The 21,977-nt window shown below is 39.1% G+C and overlaps 1 protein-coding gene across 3 annotated transcripts in view; it reads right to left on the reverse strand.

The window, feature by feature from the left end:
- Positions 1-692: 692 nt before the first annotated feature.
- Positions 693-21,977, reverse strand: part of FOSL2 (FOS like 2, AP-1 transcription factor subunit) — a 33,417-nt gene continuing 12,132 nt past the window's right edge. For 2 of the 3 annotated variants that reach the window (XM_026681658.2, XM_026681665.2), the window contains exons 2-4: positions 12,379-12,633; positions 9,460-9,567; positions 693-8,013 (exon numbers count right to left, since the gene is read on the reverse strand). In XM_026681658.2, the coding sequence (XP_026537443.1) occupies positions 7,504-8,013; positions 9,460-9,567; positions 12,379-12,633 (873 nt within the window). In that variant the 3' untranslated portion in view covers positions 693-7,503. The remainder of the gene's footprint in view (positions 8,014-9,459; positions 9,568-12,378; positions 12,634-21,977) is intronic. The other variant, XM_087965256.1, reaches the window with a different exon arrangement.

The raw sequence follows: 21,977 nt of genomic DNA on the forward strand, positions 1-21,977 counted from the left end.
TACATTGTCTCTATGCTCTAAAAATAAACCATATTTCTGCAAAAAAAAATTCTGCAGGAGTCACAGAAATGATTTGTGTAAGGTGACAACTTTATTCCCAGCTGTCCAAGCTTTTTTAAAAAATAATCCTGCATTCTTCCAAATGTCATGGATGTGTGTATGTATGAATGTGCATGAACTTAAGTGTTCAATCCTGGAATTGAGAGGAACTATCATTTTTGGCCTTGATTCTATTATCTTTAAAAACTGTGCAGCAGAAAAAAGTCCCTCGCTTTTTTTGGTAAGAAAATGGACCCTTGTTCCTTGTCTCATTCCTGCACAGCCGTTCAAAAAATGCAAGGTTGTCTATTTAGGAGAGAATGTTGGATATTCAAACAGACTTGTAAAGAGCACCCAAAATTTTCACCATGAGCCACATTTATGATTGTGGGGATTCCATTATGCAGATAACTATTATGAGGCCAGTAGCTTTTTCAAAAAAATACTCTCCTTTGTTCTGCACAGAAAGGGAGAGATATTGGTCAGAAGTCTTCATACATAACAGCATGTGTCCTTAGCACCTCCCAAATCATCCCAAGTCTTGAATTTTAGAGACTCCTTTTGACGAAAGCTGCCCTCTGAATCATCACGCCAAGAAGCAACTGGCAACGTTCGCCATTCTTGAGAGAAGGAAAATGTAAACATTCAGTTGGTCATAACAAATAATTTCTTTTAATGAATTCAACTGAAGAGAGAGAAGAACTCCAGTTAGATCTCACTGTACAAACAAAAAAAGGTGTCCGCAGTGCCATGAAAGCATCATTTACAAGTGTTTAAACTTGGGGATGGGGTTAATGAACACAATCACAAAAGTAGCAATGAAAGAACACAGAATAGAATCAAGGGGGATGTGGAAATGAACAGTAAGAGAAAGTAAAAAATAATAATTATAATTTTATACACACACATACATATAAAACCTTCATTCTTTTCCATCTAGACCGCTTTCATTTTACAAAATGGTACATTAAAATCTGTAAAAGCATGGCCATTCTTTTAAGTTCTTTCTTTCATAGCAGCAACCTTTCTTTAAACCACCTCCATACCATTATTTTTGTTAATTTTAGTGCAAATATTGTAGGCCTGCATTACAAGAAAAGGAATAAGATGACCTCCCTGGAAAGCTTCTCTACCAATGAGAGATCTTTTACACAGACATTCAGAAAAGGGCTCCCAATTTAAATCACTCCTATCCAAACTCATTTCACCCCATGTTGGGGAAAAGGAAATGCAAAACTTTGAATGTGTAGAAAGAAAAAAATAAAGATCCCTATGGATTTGTATATACGATGGGGAAAAATAAAATCACCGAAACAATTTCCTCTACTGATTTTAACACTGGTGTACGTACATCTACGGTGAATGAATGCATTTACGATCACAGTCAAATAAAGAGAGAATCAGGCCCTTTGATCCTAAAGCATTCTTTCGTTTTATACCATCAATTTACTGTGCTAATGAAGATGCACTTTTTCTTACCAATATTTAATGGGACGACACAGTAGAATCTATACACATGCACAACATTTATCTGCTCACTGAGACAGACCAAATGTCTATTTTCAACACATAATTCTGGTTTTCCTACATCAAAACAGCCACAAAAGAATCAGAACAGTATTAAAATTCAAGAGTGGGAAAGAAACAGAACCATTTTAGGACAGGAAAACAGTCTTTTACTGAGAGAGAATGCTCTTGTTCTATCTTATAATTTGAAGAAGACTGAAAGTTCATTTTTAGAAACCATTCCTCTGTACATTTTTATATGAGAATTCCCTCTCCCCCTTACATAGGTAAGTTTGGAGCTTCTCCCCCCGCCAAAAAAATCTCCTAATCTTTATAGTCCTTGTTAATCTCATGAGATTTGCAGAGAAAGACATAAAAACACTTACTTTCTTCAGTTCTTCTGGCTTTGTTTTCTATAATTAGAAAATCTGCATATACATGAACAATTTGGTGTTCTTGCAGATTCCCCTCCACCCCCCCCTTTTTTTTGCTACGATATTCTTTCCATTTGTGTACGCCAAGAACAGCGTTAGACAATCTATTCCATCAGCCTGGATATGGAATCACATCAACATTCTTTGTTGTCAATTTAAAAAAAAAAAAAACCCAATTCATGCAAACCGATGGATGTAATGAAAGAGCACCATTTTTACTCTTTCTGTGGGAATTAAATCATATTCTACTTGCCCATTTTAGATCTTTTTGCCTGCAGAATGGATTTTTAATGAATTGGAATAAAACACACCCTAGGATTATACTGATATGCAAAAATGCCACCTAAATGGAATGCTGAATATGATCATAGGAACCATTGGTTTTTTGGAAGAAACAGAAAGTGAGTTATCAAGTCTGTTTCATTCAGCAGTTGAGGCAGTCCTACTTAGAAAAGCCCTGGAAACTTTTGCCTGCGAAGCGCATTATGACTGAGATACCAACCTTTTCTGAAAGCACTTGCCTAGTGTTTATTGCACAGATAGATACTTATGGCTTAATGAACACCTCATTCTTTCCCACCCACCCCCCCGAAAATAATAATTCTCATGAATGAAAAAAACATGAAATTGAGACTAGTAAACCATTTCTAAACAGAACAGATATTCATACAGATTTGAACAGAACAACAATGAGAACCAAAATGAAGCACCAAGACAATTCATTGAAAAATTATACAAAGGGAAGGGGAGAAATTATTAACTCTTACCATGTCTAACTATTTTTATTTGAAAAAGAAAAAAAAATCAGGATTTTAAAAATCAGTAGGGAAAAAATATTTTTCAAATCCAGATCTGTGGCAAAGAAAAAGATGTAAACATTATAAGTCTATGTTAAAAAAAAAACCAAGAAAGATATGCTATCACTTGCATTCTCTTTTACAGTTTTGACCCTCTCTGATTAATTTCATTTTGGCATAAAAAATAGGAACAATTTGTTTAATTAATGGTGAGCAGATTCACTGTAGCCGACACAAAAAATGTTTGCTTGCCAATAAATAAGAAATAATGAGTGTTATTATGATTGGAATACAAAAGAAGCATACTGCTAAGTTCAAGTGAACTTAGTGGATCAATTAAATAAAACAATAAGGATATTTTTAAATCCATTGATACTGATATGATGACCTCAGATCCTGTTATATCACAAGTACTCAGCTGGTTTAATAAGCAAAATTCATCAAACCCAGTGACTACACCACCCCTAGCTGTGTCATCAGGTGAAAACAGGTTGAAATTAACAGAAGCTGCAAAGCAAAGAGTTTGCTGGATTGTATTCTAATGGAAATAAAAAAGTCAAGTATAAACATTAGAACTAAGAATGGGTAGGAAGCAGGAATTTAAAGAGAGAGAGAAAAATGCATTAGTGTTGGGAGACAAGTAGACTTTTTCTCTGGAAAAGATGTTGTTTTCTCCAAAATACTGCAAGAACAGGAATTGCTTTCCATCAAGGCATGCATATAAGTCCTAAAGTAGCTGGGCAAAACATTGCCAGATCAGAGTTTGGTATAAATCCTGTAGATTGTAAAAATTTTGGATACAATGTATTCTACAAAACTTCTTAAGTTTGCTTTATTGCATAAAAGCTGTTATTAAGACTTCACGCACAAGCGTGTTACTCATAGAACTGTACCACAGAAAACAAGATCTGAGATGTTAGTTATAACCATGAGCCATGTGTAAGATGCCATCCTATATTGCTCTCATGAGGCTAAATAATTCCTACTACTAGGTCTCCTTCAGCGAATTGGGACAATTGTAAAACATGGGTCTCTGCCAATTGTTCTGTAGACCAGAAGCTTGTGGAAGAAAAAGCCAAAACAGAAGAGTTTGTGCCATGCAAACATTTTACAGCATTTACACCTGTGAGGCAGAAGGGAAAATGCAAATATGCAATTTCAAGGGTATAAATGTGCATATTTAAAAAGATGCTAAAAAAAAGCCAAAACTAGAATAAAAGCTGGATTCAACTACCCAAAATATGGCAGTGCTCAATCTGAACACATTAATGAACCAATTGTACAAGGTTGACCAAAAAGTATTAACCACAAAGACACCACTTACTGGAAGAGCATAATGGCCTTAACCTGCTTGAAGTAATAAGACTGGATGAAGACAAATACAAATATACTTTTGCTAGATTCCAGGAACCATCATCCAACTGGGATACACAAACCCATGGAATAAAAATGAAATGAGAAGCAAGCTAAAATTACCTAGAGAGATCTGAGTCAACAATCAGAACCAATTATAGAAGTCTAGATATCTAGAAGCATCCCTTAAGATTGCTATTCCTTCAGCCAAGTTTGAAGCAATTTTCTATTTTCTATCTGATTGAGCTCAGCATCATCATGTCCTGCTTCATGGAATTAGAACAAAAGGATCACTACTCAGGTACTTTCTTCAATTCTCCCAGTTTTCTGGAGCAACACTTCTTGAAAAGCACATATTGAAAAGCAAGTTTATCTGTGGAATGATGGCAAGGTCATAGATTCAACGTGGAACTGAATACTTAACCCTGCTACTGGCACATTAATGGGGAATTTTGACAGAATATTGTCATCTTCTGCCAATAATCATTTAACTTCCAAAATTGCAGGTCAAATTATTTAATTTTATTTACCCTTTAGTTTTTCCAATAATTCCTAAGAAGATGGAATTTGTGCTAAATGAATTGTGGCCATTTTATTTCTGAAACACTAAGGCAGAGAAGCATTGGTCCCTTACTTCTGATATAAGTATATTGAGTAGTTCCTTTTGACTCTAGTGACAAGATGCTCCCATTAAGATCAGAATCTTCCTTAAAATACCAAACATGAGATGCTCGAGTCTGAATCTTCAGCCATACAACATACTTATCATGTGCATATAAAAGCAGTTCTAGACAACTTTTTAGTGTGGTTTTACACCAGTCTTCCTCAACATGATACAGCTCAACATGTTTACAGAAAGACTTGTTCACCACATGAATTTTGGTTCAGACTATGGCATTGCACATAAATTGAGCATAAATTGGGTCAGCTGGTTTAAATTATTTCAATAAACAGAATCTACTATAGGAGATAACAGCTAGAAAAATCAGTTTGTACACCCTTTCTTCCCTGTAAAACAAATGTTTGGCTTTTATTGCTGTAAATATAAACTTTATAGTGTTAAGTAATGTCTAGGACATGTTTAGCAGTCAAATATACTACCAGTAGCCAGAAATAATCTAGATTTTTTTCCTCCTATGGCCAGCATAGGCAAAAATAGATAATGAAGCTTCATCATTTCTGGGTTTAGAAGCTAAGTGGAGTTTGTTTTGGATCTAATCAATATTTGGGAGACCTCTAGGGAATCCCAGATTGCAGATTAGACTGGAGTTTAAAAATATTGTTGAAGAAAGCAAGCCTCCATCATTGTCCAAACAATGATAAAAACATGTCCACAAAATCACCAGGAACTGACCTCCACTTGAATCAAATGCTACCTTTACAGTACTCAAAATTCCCTAGAATTCATTCAGGTCACCAAATCTGACTTCTCTAATTAGGGGGGGGGAAAGCCCATAATCTAGATCAGAGTTGTCAAACTCTCGGCCTGCAGGCCAGATGCATCACAGTCTGACCACGCCTATGCCCAGTTTAGTGAAGGGGGGGAAAGTCCCGATACATCACGTAATGCCGCCGTGACAATGTGAGTTTGACACCCCTGATCTAGATCATTCTAAAAACTTCATTAATTAGAAACTCTGATCAAATAACCTAGCATTATATTCCTAACTATGGCTGTGACCCAGACACATTAAAAATAAACAGGAATGTGATCACTGATATCAATAAAAAAACACTTCCGAATCAAGACTGCAGTTTCCCAGCTGTTAAGGCAAATCTTGAAGAGAGGCAAAGATGCCCACCGCCGGACTTAACATGGCTTGAAGAGCACAAGGGGGTAAAAAAATTATCAGCTTCCTTGCCTAGCTCGTCCACATATTCCATAAAAGAAAATGAAAGCAGACCCAGTCGTTAATATGTTTACCATTAACTTGAGTTATCTTATGTATTTTGTAAAGGACAAGTTTTAGAGTAAAACTGTCTACTTCCAGATGAAGATATAACAAACCTCTCTCCAAGTTATCTGTGGGTATCCCTGCTAAAATCGGCACATTCTTTATGTACAGTTGCATTAATGCTTGGCACTACAGGGGATGTACATAAGTGAAACATGCTGCCTTTTTCAGTAGTGAGCACAGATTTTGTTTTTTATCAGTCGTATGTAGTTAAGAGTTGGAAACCAAGCGCAGCGGGAGGCAAAGTGCAGAATCCATTTTTCTTCAGTTGTCTCTAGGACTAGGAAAAGGACTGATTTGGCCTGACACCATCAGATGGCAATACACATAACCCTGGCCAGGTCCCGATGACTGAAATTTAGCCAAAGGGGTGGGGTGGGGATTTCTTCCAGGGAGCTTCTTGCACATTCTCCCTCAAATTAATCCCCTTCCCTGATCAGCCACAAGAAGAATGGCAGCACTGGGCAAGGGCAACCGCCTGCAACCTGGAAGCTGGTAGCTCTGTTTGAGAAACAGCACCAGCAGGTGATTCAGGCATACTTCAGAGGAAGCTGCATCACACCCAAGGTGGCTGGCAGCCAAAAGGAAAGAAAACACAGGGTCCTGCAACAGATTTGACAAACACTAATTACAGAAGACATCATGCCAGAAATAAAGGCTTAGTGGAAACCCACTCTGGCATTTCCCCAGCTCCCTTGGCACCACTCCTGGCCCACTGACGAAGGTATGTTGCAGATACAGCCTTTGTAGACACAAACAGTGCACTGTTCCCTATTGTCTTCAAGGAGACTCTTGTCTTTTTGTTAACCAGTTTCCCCATCATTTTCCCCATTCCCTAATGAAGACACTGGATGTGTAACTTTTGAAGAACCATTTGGACCTGTAATAAATTTCCCTTCTCCCCCAAAACTTCCACCATGTGCCAAAAGCCACCCAAATATGGCAAAAATTCCCAGGAGGCAGCTCTCAATATCAGCAGTGGTTCAGCAAGCCTTTAGAGTTTTCGAAATGTCATGGTATCCAACAAAAATCAAGAAAATGTTAAGGCCCAAATGAGATCAACTAACTGGAATGTACTACTTAGCGCAGGAGAAGGAGCCAGGTCAGACGGTCCATTCATCAACCTAACAGGAAAATGGCTAGCAATTTATGGACGGTCACATCCACTGCAGTCATTGGTGAGTGAGGGAAAACCCCTCATCGTTGGGTCCTGGGATTGTGACTGCTGCTTACCAACTCCAGACTGATACAGCTTTCATTTGTTCTAGTCTTCCTGTCTAAGGAAGTATCTGGAGCAACATCATTTCCTTTCCTGGCTCTTGTTGGCCTTGTGCTCAAATGCCATTGTGCTGTCTCTGGTCTTGAGGTGGGGGTTCCCCCCCCCCACAACAGTAACTGGGTGGAGTGGTGGCTAAAGGGTTACAGCGCCAGTAGAGTTGGAGAGTTCAAGGAATCAGATGACTGATCCCCGCTGCTGCTGCTCCTCCGGTGAGCTTTGGAACAGGATTCTGAGGGGGAGAGTGGTGAATCCTGGTCCAGCACACTGGGATAGGTGAAGACCAAGTTGGATGTTCCAGGGGTAACAGCAGGAGTCGAAGTCACTACAATAGGTGTGTTGAGTGGCTCTTCTCCATAAAACCCCCCAACAATGCTGATGGGCTTAATGACAGATCTTTGCCCTTTTTCGGGATCTGAAGAGGAAGAGGGGATCTCTTCCTCCATAGGCTCTTGTTTCACCACCACAGGACCACTCATTCCAGTCCTCAGGGCCTGGAGGTTATGAGGTGGAGGGGTTCGATGCCCCTCGGGGCTGATCTTGCACATGGGGCTGTGAGCCATTAACATGAATTTCAGCTTCTCCTTCTCCTTCTCTAGTTCAGCAATCTCCTTTTGCAGCACTGATTTCTCCTCCTCCAGCTCCTCTGTTTCCTGTAGATCCCAGATAAAAGAGAAAGTCAGCAAGAACAGCAATTAGCATTCCAAGAAGGGGTTGCAAGATAAGGAGGCTTCACTTCACTTTAACCAACTGTAGCAGAATATGTATTGGCAGCTGTAAGGGGGATAGACTAGGTCCTCTGAGTGATTCTGTTAACTGCCTAAGGCAGAGGTCTCCAAACTTGGCAACTTTAAGATTTGTGGACTTCAACTCCCAGAATTCCTCAGCTAGTCATGCTGGCTGGGCAATTCTGGGAGTTGAAGTCCACAAGTCTTAAAGTTGCCAAGTTTGGAGACTCCTGGCCTAAGGACTGATGGCTGGACATTTAAAGGGTGACTAGAGATCTGAAAGCAGGCTTGAAACACCCAAAACACAAAACCTTTTCTGACAAAAATTCACTACACTGATATTCAGGCTCAAAATTTAAGCTCCTTCCCAAAATTTACCTTGTTTAGCTACAATAAAGTACTTGTCACCATAAGAATCTATCAAGGACTGGATGTTGTCCATGTACACCTACTGGCTGCTTTGATAAATTTGAATCATTTAACAGATTAAAAAACTGGAATGATTGCAAGATTAATGCCCTCATTTGCCTTTACAAGTAAAGGTGCAATCACGATTTACCTGTAACTGAGCATAAATGCATTCTTACAGCAAAAATATGATCTCCAAAAAGATAGTTATCCAAACAGGTTTGAGATAATTGTAGTTCTTTTGCTGGTCATGAAGAAAAGCAGAAACAAATATTGTATAGGCATTTGCTTCTTCTGTATTTTGGGTGATTTTTTAACACCTTCAAGTGTTTACTTCACCAGCAGAATGAGTAAAAGTTGGTAGCTCACTATTCATACATATTCAGCTTTATTACTTTACTCTTCTTTTGTTAACCAATTCCCAGCACTTTCCCTATTCCTTAATAAAGGTATCAGATATGTAATTTTTGAAGAACTGTTTAGCTCTTCAAAAAAAATTCTCCCTATCAAAAAAAATTTCCCACCATGTACCCAAAACCACCCATCCATGGCAAGAATCTCCATGGGGCAGCTCTCAACATCAGCAGTGGTTCAGCAAGTCTTCAGAGTTTTAGAAATGTCCTGATACCCAACAAAAATCAATACGATATTAGATCATCTTGTATCATGCAGCCACAAAATCAGAATATTATATGCCCTATTTACAAAGTCATCTGGCTTCATGGACAGAGACAGGCCTATTTTAGCACTTGGGTAAGGAGGCTATTCAGAAATCCCAGACTACAGGTTAGAATGGAAAGTCAAAAACAAAAGACATCAATGGGAAATTACATCCATATTATTTTCAAGAAAATGACAACATGAAGTCACCGGGTATTGAGCTCAATTCAACAAGACTTCATTTCATCTTACCAAAAATAAAGGCCATAACAAGAAAGGAGGAAATTTATGCAAAATACATACTGCCTGGAGTTTCTCAGTCAGCTCTCGGCGCCTGTTACGGCATTTCGCTGCTGCTAGTTTGTTCCTTTCTCTTCGAATTCTTCGCTTCTCTTCTTCTTCAGGTGATAACTGTAGATAAACAAATGAACAAAACATTCGTTCAAGCTGGTAGTTTGTGCAATGAATCAATAAGAAATGTGACCCAACTGATGAACCCATGGTTTAATTTCCACTTTTCATTTATTGTTTAACTGATTTATATTCTGCTTTCCCTTTAGGAGCTCAAGGCAATGTATCCACAATCTTTCCTCCTCCATTTTCCCCACAACCACCATTCTGTAAGGTGATTTGAGCTGAGAATGTGTGATTGGCCCAAAGTCACCCAGTGAACTTCCATGACTCAAGGTGAACTTGAACCTGGGTCTTCCCCAGTTCTTGTCCAACCTCTTAACCTCAAACACTATACTAGTGTGGAAGGTGATAGCAATTAGGGCCTGAAGAGTGGTGAAGATAAGCCAAGTTGCTTCAAAAACTATCATGTTACTAGCTGAATAATGCAATAGAGCTGAGGCTCCCTCATATGGATCTAGGGTCTCTGAGAAAACATTCTTTCTCACATCAAGATATTATCAGGGCTTTGATATAATACAGCACTGGAGCCAGCCACTGAGGAGAAAGAAAAAGTGATAGCAAGGTAGGGGAAGAGCACAGGAGTGGAGAAACCACAGGAAGATTGAGCAAGAAAACAATGAATCTGCAATTAAGGCTAAATGCAAAGATAGAAGTCTCTCAGTAGTTTTGCAATGTGGGTGGTTTGTGAGGTAAGAATATAGGAAGATGTTGCAAGTTTGTCTTTCTTAGGAAAAAAAATCTGTGCGCTTCTTTTCCTGGGACAACAGTCATTAACTGGAAGGTCAGAAACTAAGGTCCAGGAGGCTGGACAAACTGGAATGACCCTAATCAAATCAAAAGAGCTGCCTTTCCATTCTTTCCTCTCTTACCTCTGACTTTTTAAGATAAGACCCTACATTTCCTGCATCATCAGGCAGCCCTTAAGCAATAGGAGATAAATGTCATGGAGGGCATGGAGTGTTTCACTATGCCCATACACAGCCTAGAGAAGAGAATTAATGCTTTTGGAGGGTCTGTAGATAAACTCAGATTTCTAGTAACTTCTCTGCCCTCTCCTCCCACCTGTACATGTGGTAGAGATAACAGTTATCTTAAAACCACTTCAGTATCCTAACCATAGTTAGCCATCTGTTACAATGAAAAAGGAATTCAGCCACCCAAAAGTTTTCTTATTCTAGTCAATCATCTAATTCTACCAATTTCTTTGGGTCTAACAACAAACTGGAAATAAGAAACCTGACCCCAGTGCAAAAGACTTGAATGGCACCCATGCCCAGGGGACTGGGTTTTAGCTTATTCTCAGCTACGTTGTTAACTCTCTGATCCTTCTCCTTATGCCTGAATGGCCAAAGTCAAGTCCAGCCAGTTCCACTGCAGATCAACGGTGGTGACAGGAGAAATCAAGATATGAAGATGGATACAGTGTTGCAATCAAAGGGGCAGGGCTTTGATTGTGATGCTCCAACTGATCTACTCGTGTTCCAGATTCTTTGAACTGCAGCACTCATAGCCATCAACTGTACTGAGAATTGTGTGAATTCAAAAATCAAAAGAAATCACAATGATCCTGAACCTTAATGGCTTTAAAATGGGAGTATACCAATGAAGGAGAATACCACTGTTTGTTTATTTGATTTCTGTCTTACTTTTCATTCGAGAACTCAAGGGGATACAGTGTTTTCTCCTATTTTTCCCACAACAGATTGTTTATGAAATAGGCTGGTCTCAGAGGGAGTAACTGGCTGAAAGTAAGTACATAAGCTTCTGTGGCTGAGAGTTGACTACAACATGAATTGCTTTACGTCTAGTCCAGCGACTTTGTCGCTGTACCACATTGGCTCTTGATAATGACTAGCTGTAATAGTAAGAAGAGCACTCACCCATCATGCTAAGCCTGGCCTTAGTTTAAACATTGTTTAAATTTGCCATTGCGGCCTGGTTTCTGTACATATCCTTATGCTATAATGGGTGGGTTTGCACAACACACTAAACCAGAGGCATAGAAACCACATTATGCCATAGTATAATGAGTAATGTGTTACCCTCAACTTCAGATATTTATCTCTAAATTAGTTGCTCAGGAAGAGCAGGAGATTGCTATTACCTCTTGCCTAGTTATGGATTATCCAGAGGAATACAGTTGGCTACTGTGGGAAGGACTGCTTGGCATGATCTGGGCATTTCCAGGGGAACAGTCCTTATGTTTTTAGGATGGAACTACCCATTAGAGAGAAATACAGGGCTGCTGCCTTGGATTCCCTTTACTTGAGAAGTTACTGTGTAGATGCCCACCAGACAACAAAGAATGGCATTCTGTATTATCTTAAGCCTTACACGTGAGTTACAACCAACAATTTAATTGCAATGAAAATGAGATAGTGAACCTTTCCAATGCTTCTGGAATCCACATGTTCCAGTGAAACTATCACTGAAGGAGACTCTATGAAAACATTAATGCAAATGAAATCTTAGGCAGAGGTATTACATCAGATTGGGCTACTCATTTAGCTTGCTGAAAGCTGTCAGTCCTGATTAGTGTCAACTTTCTACCTTAACACTACAAATCTTCCCAGCTTTCTTATTCAAGATTCCTTCACTGGAAAATCCTGGGACCAATGCAAGGTCTCACGTCAAAATGTAAGCTAGTTAAACTATGGTTTGTAGAGACTTTCTTATACTAAAGTCAGTATTCCTTCAAGCCAGATTCAGGTAATGCCTAAATCTATTGTCAGTTGCCACCAACATTTGAAGCACAGACTTAGAAATGTCACATTCAATACCGCTAGTTGTTTTAAATAGGGGAGCTACCTGCTCATCTCTTCTCCTCCTGCCCACGGTGGTCCCAATGGTTTTAATAACACCAGGCCTTTGTAGGGCTGTGTGTCCAGTAACCGAAGACAGGTTGGGCAATGCATGGCTGTAGGGATGCGAGCGAGAGTAGGCACTTGGCATGGAGGTTATCACGGTGGGCTGAACCATCCACTGTAGGTCTTGGCTGGTGGTTATCGCGTTGAGAGTAGGAATAAATGTGTTGCTCGATCCTGGCATATCGACCCGGAATTTCTAGAAGACAGAGAAAGAAGTCAGCAACCTATTTAAATGAAAACACAGGATGTCAAAGAACTCCAGGACAATTGCATGCATTGCTTTTCCATCAAATGGAAATGATGTGCATGTAATTCATCTGAGCATCCTTGCTGAAAGCAGTTATACATGGTCTGGAATAGAGGACTCTGAAAAACAGTTTTAACTGGAGATGCCAGGGATTAATTCAGGACCTTAAGAGTCGTGATGACGCAGTGGTTAGAATGCAGTACTGCAGGCTGACTTCTGCTGACTGCTGGCTGCCAGCAGTTCAAACAGTTTAAGTCTCACCGGCTCAGCGTGAGCTGAGGTCGGTAAAATGATGAGCCAGCTTGTTGGGGACAATATGCTGTGATGCTGTAAACTGTTTAGAGAGGGCTGTAAAGCACTGGGAAGCGGTATATAAGTCTATGTGCTATTGCTATTAATATCCAAATAAAATGCTTGGTAGAAGAATAATTAGCAAATACTTCATTCTTGAGGATCAACAATATTACAAGAAATCTGGTAATCAGACACTTCCATATTGCTGCATGATTTCAGCATAATTGTGAGATTTTGTTTTATATTGTTTAATCAAAGTGATGGTAGTACGCTTTCTTGTTCTGAGCTTTGTTTTCAACTTATTGCTTGCTAATTTAAGCAATATTTTCCCATATAACTAGACCTAATTTTTCTTCAGCGCATTCTTATCCAGACAAATACAGTTTCTAGACTGTGAGAACAAGAATATTATCTGGAAAAGCCTAATAGTATTTCATGCAATCTTCGCTTGAAGTTACAGTGATCCTGAAAAAGTGACTTATGACCCATTTTCAAACTTACAACCACTGTACGTACCATCCCCTTGGGTCATGTGATTGCAATCTGGGCGTTTGGCAATTGGCTTGCATTTAAATGGGCACAACCTCAAGCATTCACATGATTGCAATGTGCAATCTTCCCAGCCAGCTTCCAACAAGCAAAGTCAATTGGGGAACCTGGATTCACTCAACCAGGTCATTCACTTAATGACCGTGATAAAAATGGCAATAAAATCAGATCTGATCACGCGTTGACCCATTTACCAACTATATCACTTAGTGACTGAAATTCCTGTTTCAATTACAGTTGTAAGTTCAAGGGCTACCTCTAAATGAATTTGCTTCTCATTTTTAAATAGAGTACAACTGTATCTTTCTCCATCTTCAACTCTCTTACACGACATACTTTTTGATGCTTCAACAGTTAAGCTACAAGTTATTCAAAGAGGAATTATTGTTTGAAAGTTGATCTTTTGTGTAATGTTAACACACACAATTTTATAGCTTCAGATGTGATAGAGATGTATAAGATACACAATCATGTTACATATGCAAATATGTAAATTATTAAAAATATTGAAAGAGACAGCATTTCCAATTCTTATATAGGAGTAATATTGTAATAATTGGAGAAGATGCAATTTATCCTTCCAAACATTGCTGTGGTTCATTGTTCCAATTAATCCTAAAGTATTAGGAAGGACACCCATTATCTACCTATTCTGAAGAACTGACTTGTATACTGGAGCAAGCTTTTTAATGGTCCTAGCTGTTAGTATTGATTTAAATACTAGCTAGGATAGAAATACATACAATTTGTTTTCTATTAATATAAGTCAACAACTTCGTGTGCATTTTTATTTTGTATGAATCTTTTTAAATATACAAACCTTAACTATTTATTTGCAAGGCAAACAACATAGCATAAATCTCTAGACCTACTAAATAGTAGAAATTCTATTTCTCATTTTATATATTGGAGCAGCCAATCATTTGTTTAAAACAATCCAGAAGTGAGAGCAGACAGTTAAACTGAAAAACGCCTTTGGTTCCTCTTTAGCATTGGGCAGAATACATTGTAATTTGCAGATGACTAGACAACAATTTATATGAAATAAATGCACTAATTGATCTTCTTGGAGTTCAGCTTAAATGTACTATCGTAAAAAACAATTAAAGGGACAAAGCTGAATTGTATTAAACCGATTCACTCAATGCAGAAACTTACACATTAGGGATGCCTTGCCTTGACCAAGCTCTTCAAAGTGCTTAGATGAAGCAAACACTCCCCTCCATAATGACTGGGTTACTTTTGAGTAATATTAAACATAATGTGTAAATTATTTTAGCACATTGATGACACTTGTGTCGCTAACAGCAGAATTCTGATAGCACGAATAAATAAGGCTATGTTATTAAATAAGTTTTTGCTGCCAATTTAAAGAAATATTTTCATAATACTCAGACATGACTTTTTAGCATAATACAAAGACAGAAATAGTTGGGATATACTGTACTGGTTGGATTGGCTGAAGCCTCCAGGTAAGTTGGCGTTTGAAGATAGTGTTGCCGAAACCCGGAAAACATGAAAGCAAAGGTTTGTGTGGTGTGGTTGTTACAGATAAGAAGACTGAAAAGTTCAAACGTTTCTATGTATTGCTGGGGAAAAACCCACTGAGTGTTTCCAGTTTGACAAGGGATTGGGTAAACAAAAGTTGCAAACTTTTATCCTAACATTTGAAGCACATTATTGACTAAAAAAGGATGGAATGCATACATTTATGTATGGAATGCATACATATTTCATGTGGTTTCATCGAGAGGAAGGGGGGGAAAAACCAATCCTGGAGTGTTTGTTTGAAAAGTTATTAGTACAAATTTGTGAATTTTGTTTGCGGAAACAGGATAGTAAAGCACAAGCAAGTTACCCAGGGAGTGAGACTTAACTCTGGAAACAAAAACAAACAATAGAGGTTTCTGCACAGAAAAAATAGTAGATCTATTATACAAAAACAACTTAATACTATAGATATTAAGTTAATGAAACAAACTAAAAGCTAAATAACTTCAAATGCCACTGTTAAGAACAGGAGCTAAGTATACTTTCAGCAGTGTAATATTTATTTGTAGTATTCGGGCTTGCTTGGAATATGGAAGAAGATTGTAAAAAATGTGAGAGCTTAATCATTTTAATTTTTTTATCAGGTATCTATCCTGATTTTTAAATCAGGAACTCAAGTCAGTATATGTAATACTCTAATGACAGAATAGAAGCTTCGCCTTATCCAACACTCTACAGACACTACACAGCATTCAGTGCAAAACTAGGAGTAAGAAGTTGCAAATTAGTAAACAAAAAACAAAAAAAGGGGTAAGAAGTTGCAAATAAAAGAAATTTGTATGTAGTGGACTATAAAAATGATTATTAGGAAGGCAACTGTATCCAGGAACTACAACTTTCATTTTTCAAATGATTTGGACAGATTAGTTTAATTGAACGTGAATCATTGTAAAGTAAAAGCTTTAAAAGAGATACTATTTAGATACACAACATCTTGTTTATAAATGTTCATGCAATTTGTAAATTAAATTGTAAAGTAAATCTTTCGGAGAAAATCAAATGCAAGATTGCTTATTTACTTTGGGCAGGAATTAAGTATGTGGGAAGATGTGAGATTATTTGCAAATAAAGAGAAAAAAAATTCACTGGTCTTTATAGCTAACTATTTGTGTTGCAAATGAGATTTTAGGTATGAAGACCATATTAGAAATGAACTGTATTTCAAGTACGGGGTTGTTTATACAGGTTACTAGTCCACTAAATGAAATCCATAGGTTATTTGTGCTGGTTGGAAGACATGTCTTAATGTTAAAAGCCAAGGTATAATGAGAACTCAAACAGATGAAAAAGCTGGGTACAGTAGCACAAGTTGAAGAACCAATAGGTTAATCCTGTAGGAAATGTGGAAAAGTGGAATGTGGAAAAATCAAATAGCGAACAAATTAGTTCAGTTGAAAGAATCTGAATAAGGATAATTTTGAGAAAATACTTTTCTTTATCTACTTTGCTAAAGTATACTTTAACATATTGACATATGATATTTCATCAGCTTTTGAAGTTTATCAAAGAATACCGCAATTTTTTTTTAAAGAAACTGAGATCATTATAGAGCATGATAAACAAATTCTGAACAAATTTACAGAAATCTGAAATTAAATGTAGCAAATTTTAAAAGATCAACAGAAATAAATCTGGACTACATTCTCATTGCTCATAATATGAAATTTGATGAAGGAAAACTGAAGCTATTGTTGGAATACATTGTCCACAGAATGAAATAAAGATTTTTTTAGATGATTACTCATTCATTTAAATTCATAGCAAATATGACCAGTTTTATAACTGTTATTGCAAGAAGTGGAGTTTCAGTGGTTAGATATGCAAGATAAGGTATTTGCAGAGCTTAAATATTTAACTAAATTGCTAAATCTGAGATATTATACTGTTGATAAGATAATTTCTATTTCAGCTGATGCTATTGTGCTGGATTGGAAGAAGTGTTTACTTAAATTTAATTCAAAATAATTGCAGTAATATCCAGAAAAAAAGGGGTCATTCTACTTACTATTTCAAATCTTATTATACCCAACTGGCATATTAGAAAGGGTAAAGCTGTTAAAAGGATGTTTAAAAAGTAAAAGTTAAATTAGATTAGTCATTTGGCAAATCAGCAGTCCAAATTTTCACAGACATTTGAAATAAAAAAAGTCATTGAAAAAGGTGTACCAAAAAATTGAAAAGGGAAAATCTAAAATAATATCGTAGGAAAGCACTTTTGAGAATTAAGGAAAATGACTGATGAAAACTTGCTCAAGTAATGAGAAAGTGCAAGTCTTCCAGTGGGTATACTAGTGGTTTACCGTAGCAATAGGAAAGATCTACAACTAGCTAGAGAACTAACTGTAGTTTTCTGACAACAGGCAGCACCAGAAATATTGAAAATGCAGAAAAATGTTGTAACCAAACAAATTAGAAACTTTTAAAACCACTGATAACATGGTAGAAGAGTGATTACACAAACAGAAACTATTAAGCATTGGAGGAAACAAGTAAAATAAATCAGAGAGACACAGGGATTCAATTACTTTTGAATAGTGAATTACTCAAGTAATTTTTGTATATTATTGTAGCAGTATGATGACACCTGTGTTATTAGTAGCAGATACTTTAAGCTGTATTATTAAAAGACAAGGTTTTGTTGTCACCCAAAAAATAATATCATCGTATCATTCTTTGGATTTGATTTTTTTAAATTTTAAAAAACAAAGGCATTGCTTTTATAAGCCAGGACAGCTATACTGTATGGTTTTGCTATGACTGAAAAATGGGTCTTCTGCATGACAGAGCTGCCCCTCCCCCGAGAAGGCCAATCAAGGCAAATCTACCATTTCTGCTGTGACAACATGGATTATTTTACTAAAGCTATAGCAGCTCAATGGTTAGAATGCAGTATTGCAGGCTAACTCACTGCTCAATCCAGGAGTTCGATTCTGATCAGCTCCAAGGTTGGCTCAGCCTTCCAAGATCAGTAAAATGGGGACCAAGATTGTTGGAGGCAATATGCTGACTCTGTAAACCGCTTAGAGAGAGCTGTAAATATGAAGCAGTATATAAGTCTAAGTGCTATTGCTATTGCTAAAGTGGAATGGGCATTGGTAGAAGTTACCGCGAACGCCCTTTCTATCTATCCTGCGAGACAACCCAGGATGGGTTGACTCCTTCCTATGACGTCATAGCTGAGTCTGTACTAGATATACTGTACTAGCCCCCGGGAGAGACCCCAGCTTTGGCGAAGATACTTGACAGACTGAAAGGTGTCTCTGAAAGCCCAAAATAAATACAGAAATATGTCTTACCCTCTCCGGACGTATCAAGGGAGGGGCTGGGCTCTCTCGCAGCATAGATAGAAAGGGTGTTCATGGTAACTTCTACCAACGCCCATTCTCCTCCATGCTGCATCGAGAGCCCAGGATGGGACATACCAAAGCTTGCATATCCACGGGCGGGTCCTCATCTGGCTCATCACACTGACTGTGGAACCACTCGTTGAAGCACCTGTCTGCTGAAGGCTGCAGTCGCCGAGGCAAAAGCATCCAGACGGTAGTGTCTGATGAAAGGAGACGGGGATGTCCACGTGGCCGCACAACAAATCTCCTCCAAGGATGCTTGGGTCGCCCAGGCAGCAGAAGTGGCCGCACTTCTGGTAGAGTGCGCCATCAGACCTCGGGGAACCGGAAGGGCTGCAGCTTTGTAGGCCTGCTCAATGCAAGACCTGACCCACCTGCTTATAGTAGGAGAAGAGGCCTTGTGCCCCAAGTGAGAAGGGAAAAAGGAAACAAACATGGCTTCCGACTTCCTGCAAATTTGGCGAAATTGAGAGTGGCATACGCAGTGAATTCCGCCACTGCAATAATCTTATTAAGGTCTTGGTGAGACCAAAGTTCAGAAGCAAGCAATCAATTCTAGAGTTGGCGCAGCCACCGTATGGATGCCCTGGTGAAGAAGGATGCTGCTGTTGAAGCCCGAACAGCCCAAGCAGCAGCCTGGTGATTGCGCTTGAAGGTCTGTTCGGAACGTTTATCATCCGGTTTCAGGATATCTTCTGGCTCTGTGGGAGTGCTAGAAGATGAGAACGAGGCCAGAACCGGAATGTCAACAGAAGGCACTGCCAGGGCATTGTCCAGAGCTGCGCTGACATTGTAGAAACGCTTATTTAGAGAAGATGGGCGAGGACCTGCCGAAGGAGAAGCGCACTGTTCCTTGACCATGTCCAGGAACAAAATGGGAGAAGGCAAAACCTCTGCATGCACTACAGGCTTGGAGAAGAACAAATCCCCTTGGCTAGAGGGATTTCCTTGTGGCTCGGGAGCCACTTCCCCTGGCAACAGCTTGGCAGTGACCAAGGCCTTGCTAAGTAATGGTCTGAAGAGAGTAGGTTTGAAGACCAACGCAGAGGACCAATGTCTGCTCTGGGCGAGAATCGTCTTCTTCTGAAAGATTTTGGTCAAAAATCTCACACTCTTCACACTCTGAATGAAAGGAGTAACTGTGTTCAGATGAGAAGGCCTTCCTTCCTCATCAACCTCCTCCCATTCTGGTAGAGAAGAATGGACCCTGAGGTCCTGAGGCCTGTGTAAATCAGGATAATGAGGCAAGGAACTTATAGATTGAGAAGGGAGAAGGGCCTGAACCCTTTCCAGAGGTTGAAGAATTTGCTTGAAGCCTTCAGCCAATCCCTGCCTAATGGCTGATGAGACTACATCTTGGATATCCCTTGGTCTATGCTCAAAGGTAGAGGCAGAAGGCCGGCTGCTGTGGGAGTGAAGGTGGCTTCAGGCCTAGATTGAGGAGAGGTTCGAGGCCTGGAGGGAGGGGGAGGAGCATAGGGCACAGAAGCCTGTTGGAAATAAGGCCCAGATCTGCTTAAATCCTGAGGATCTGACTGTACAGCAAGAGCCTCAGGAGACCAGGATGGAGGATGGAAAGGCTCATAAATAATGTCTCCTCCCCTGGGAGGGCTTGGTTGGGGCCCATGAGTATCACCTGAAACATGCTGTAGTTGCACTCCTTTCTGTTGAATAGTTCTGTTGAACTGCCTCTCTAGAGCTGCATGTCTGTGCTTCTCTGCCCTCAATTCAGCCTGAGTTGCCTTCTTAGGGGCTAGAACCTTAGCTTTGATTTTAGCAGCCACCTCCCTCTAGACTGATTGGGTGTGTTGCCTACGTCTTTTTCTCCTACTGGGCTTAAGAGACTGCTCCACTGGGGGGGAAAGCTCTGCCTGAGCCTTATCTTGCTCCATTTGTAGAATAAAGGCTCTTGCGTTGGAAAGAAGCTGTTTAGAAATTTTTCTATTAAGCCCCTTAGGGTATAAATGGCCCCCGGGCTTACAAAATGGCCGCTCACCTCGTGGTGGAAGGCTTGAATCCAAGATGGCCACTGACTACAGGAAAACAGGCTCCAAGATTGAAGAATCGCTCCTTAGGCTATACAGAGCCCCGAGCGAAGTCAGCAAGGGAAAAACACAGCAACCAGCTACATGATCAGCTGGCTGGAGTTCTTATCAGTTTGCCGATCATGTTTATGATCGCTCCAAACTGCAGGCGTGGGGGAGGTCTGCAGACGCTTCCCAGCTTGCCTGCACAGAGCTCTGTAAAACGGTTCCCAACGTTGCAGGAGACAGAGAGAGAGAGAGCCCTGCTCTCCTGGGAGCTGCTTGAAGAGAGGAAAAAAGTACTGAAGATAGCTGGTGATTGCTATCTAACAGAACGCTTTCAGAGACACAGCTACTGACTGAAAGGAGCTGAGTCAAAAGCTGGGGTCTCTCCCGGGGGCTGGCTTTTATATCTTAGTACAGACTCAGCTATGACATCATAGGAAGGAGTCAACCCATCCTGGCCTCTCGATGCAGCATGGAGGAGAATGATGTATCTTTGCAAATCCATATTAAACATGGCAAAATCATCAAGTGAATTCAATGGCATTTATTCCTAGGTACCATAAATATAGGAAGGACAGCAATTTAAATCTCTAATGATAATGCAGCCTTCAGGTAGATACTCTGCTTGTTGCTGCAGAACATTACTAAGTCCATATATGTCAATATTGCCATTTTTTTCATTCCTGCATGCAGGTTTTTTTGTTTAAAAACAAGAAAACCTTGAAGGTCCACACCCCAACCTAAAGCAATAAAAGAAAAAAAACTTTTGTAGCCACATATATTCAAGAGATATGGTCTCCTGGAGTCCTTTGCATAGATTTGTGGAAGTGGAAAATATATAGTCACTTTCTTTCCCACTCTTTACAAAGAATCTTTTCTATGTTTTCAGTAGGAAGAAGCAACTAAGATCTGCACCTACTCTGGGTTTCTGTAGTTAAGATTGGCTAGGATGCTTGGCAGGCTAAACTCCCTGTCAGATTAAGACTACAGATTCAAGAAGAATGGATAAATTGTTTATTACATAGAACTAGGAACTAATTAAGAATTGAAGACAACATGAGAAATCAAATTGAAATTCTCAGTTTAAATTCAATCTCTTCCAGGCATGAATATACATTCAGACACATGCACACACAACAAAATACAACAAAAGATACAAAGGAACAAACAGCTTTGAACAATTCACATACGTCAATTCATTCTCACACACACATCTTTTAATCTGCCTTTAGCCCCACATTTCCATAGATGGTTGTTTATCAATCCTTATTTCAAAGCTAGGCCTGCAAAAACCAGCTGAAAGAGATTCCATCTTCTCCTGATAGGAGATGAAAAAAGTAGGGATATATGGAGTTGGGCTCCTGCCTTTTCAGAAGCTGTTCTGATAGATAGGGGAAATTGTTCTTGGTTAATTGCTTAGAGCTTGGGTTTCCTGGGTTTTGATGGGTTCTGTCCACAGTCTAGGTCAATGTTTCTCAACCCTGGAAAGTTTAAGATAGACTTCAATTCCCAGAATTCTGAA

The sequence above is a fragment of the Notechis scutatus genome, chromosome 1, assembly GCF_049901735.1.
Source record: "Notechis scutatus isolate UNSWTSFEM ecotype Mainland chromosome 1, rNotScu1.2, whole genome shotgun sequence".
NCBI classification, from domain to species: Eukaryota; Metazoa; Chordata; class Lepidosauria; order Squamata; family Elapidae; genus Notechis; species Notechis scutatus.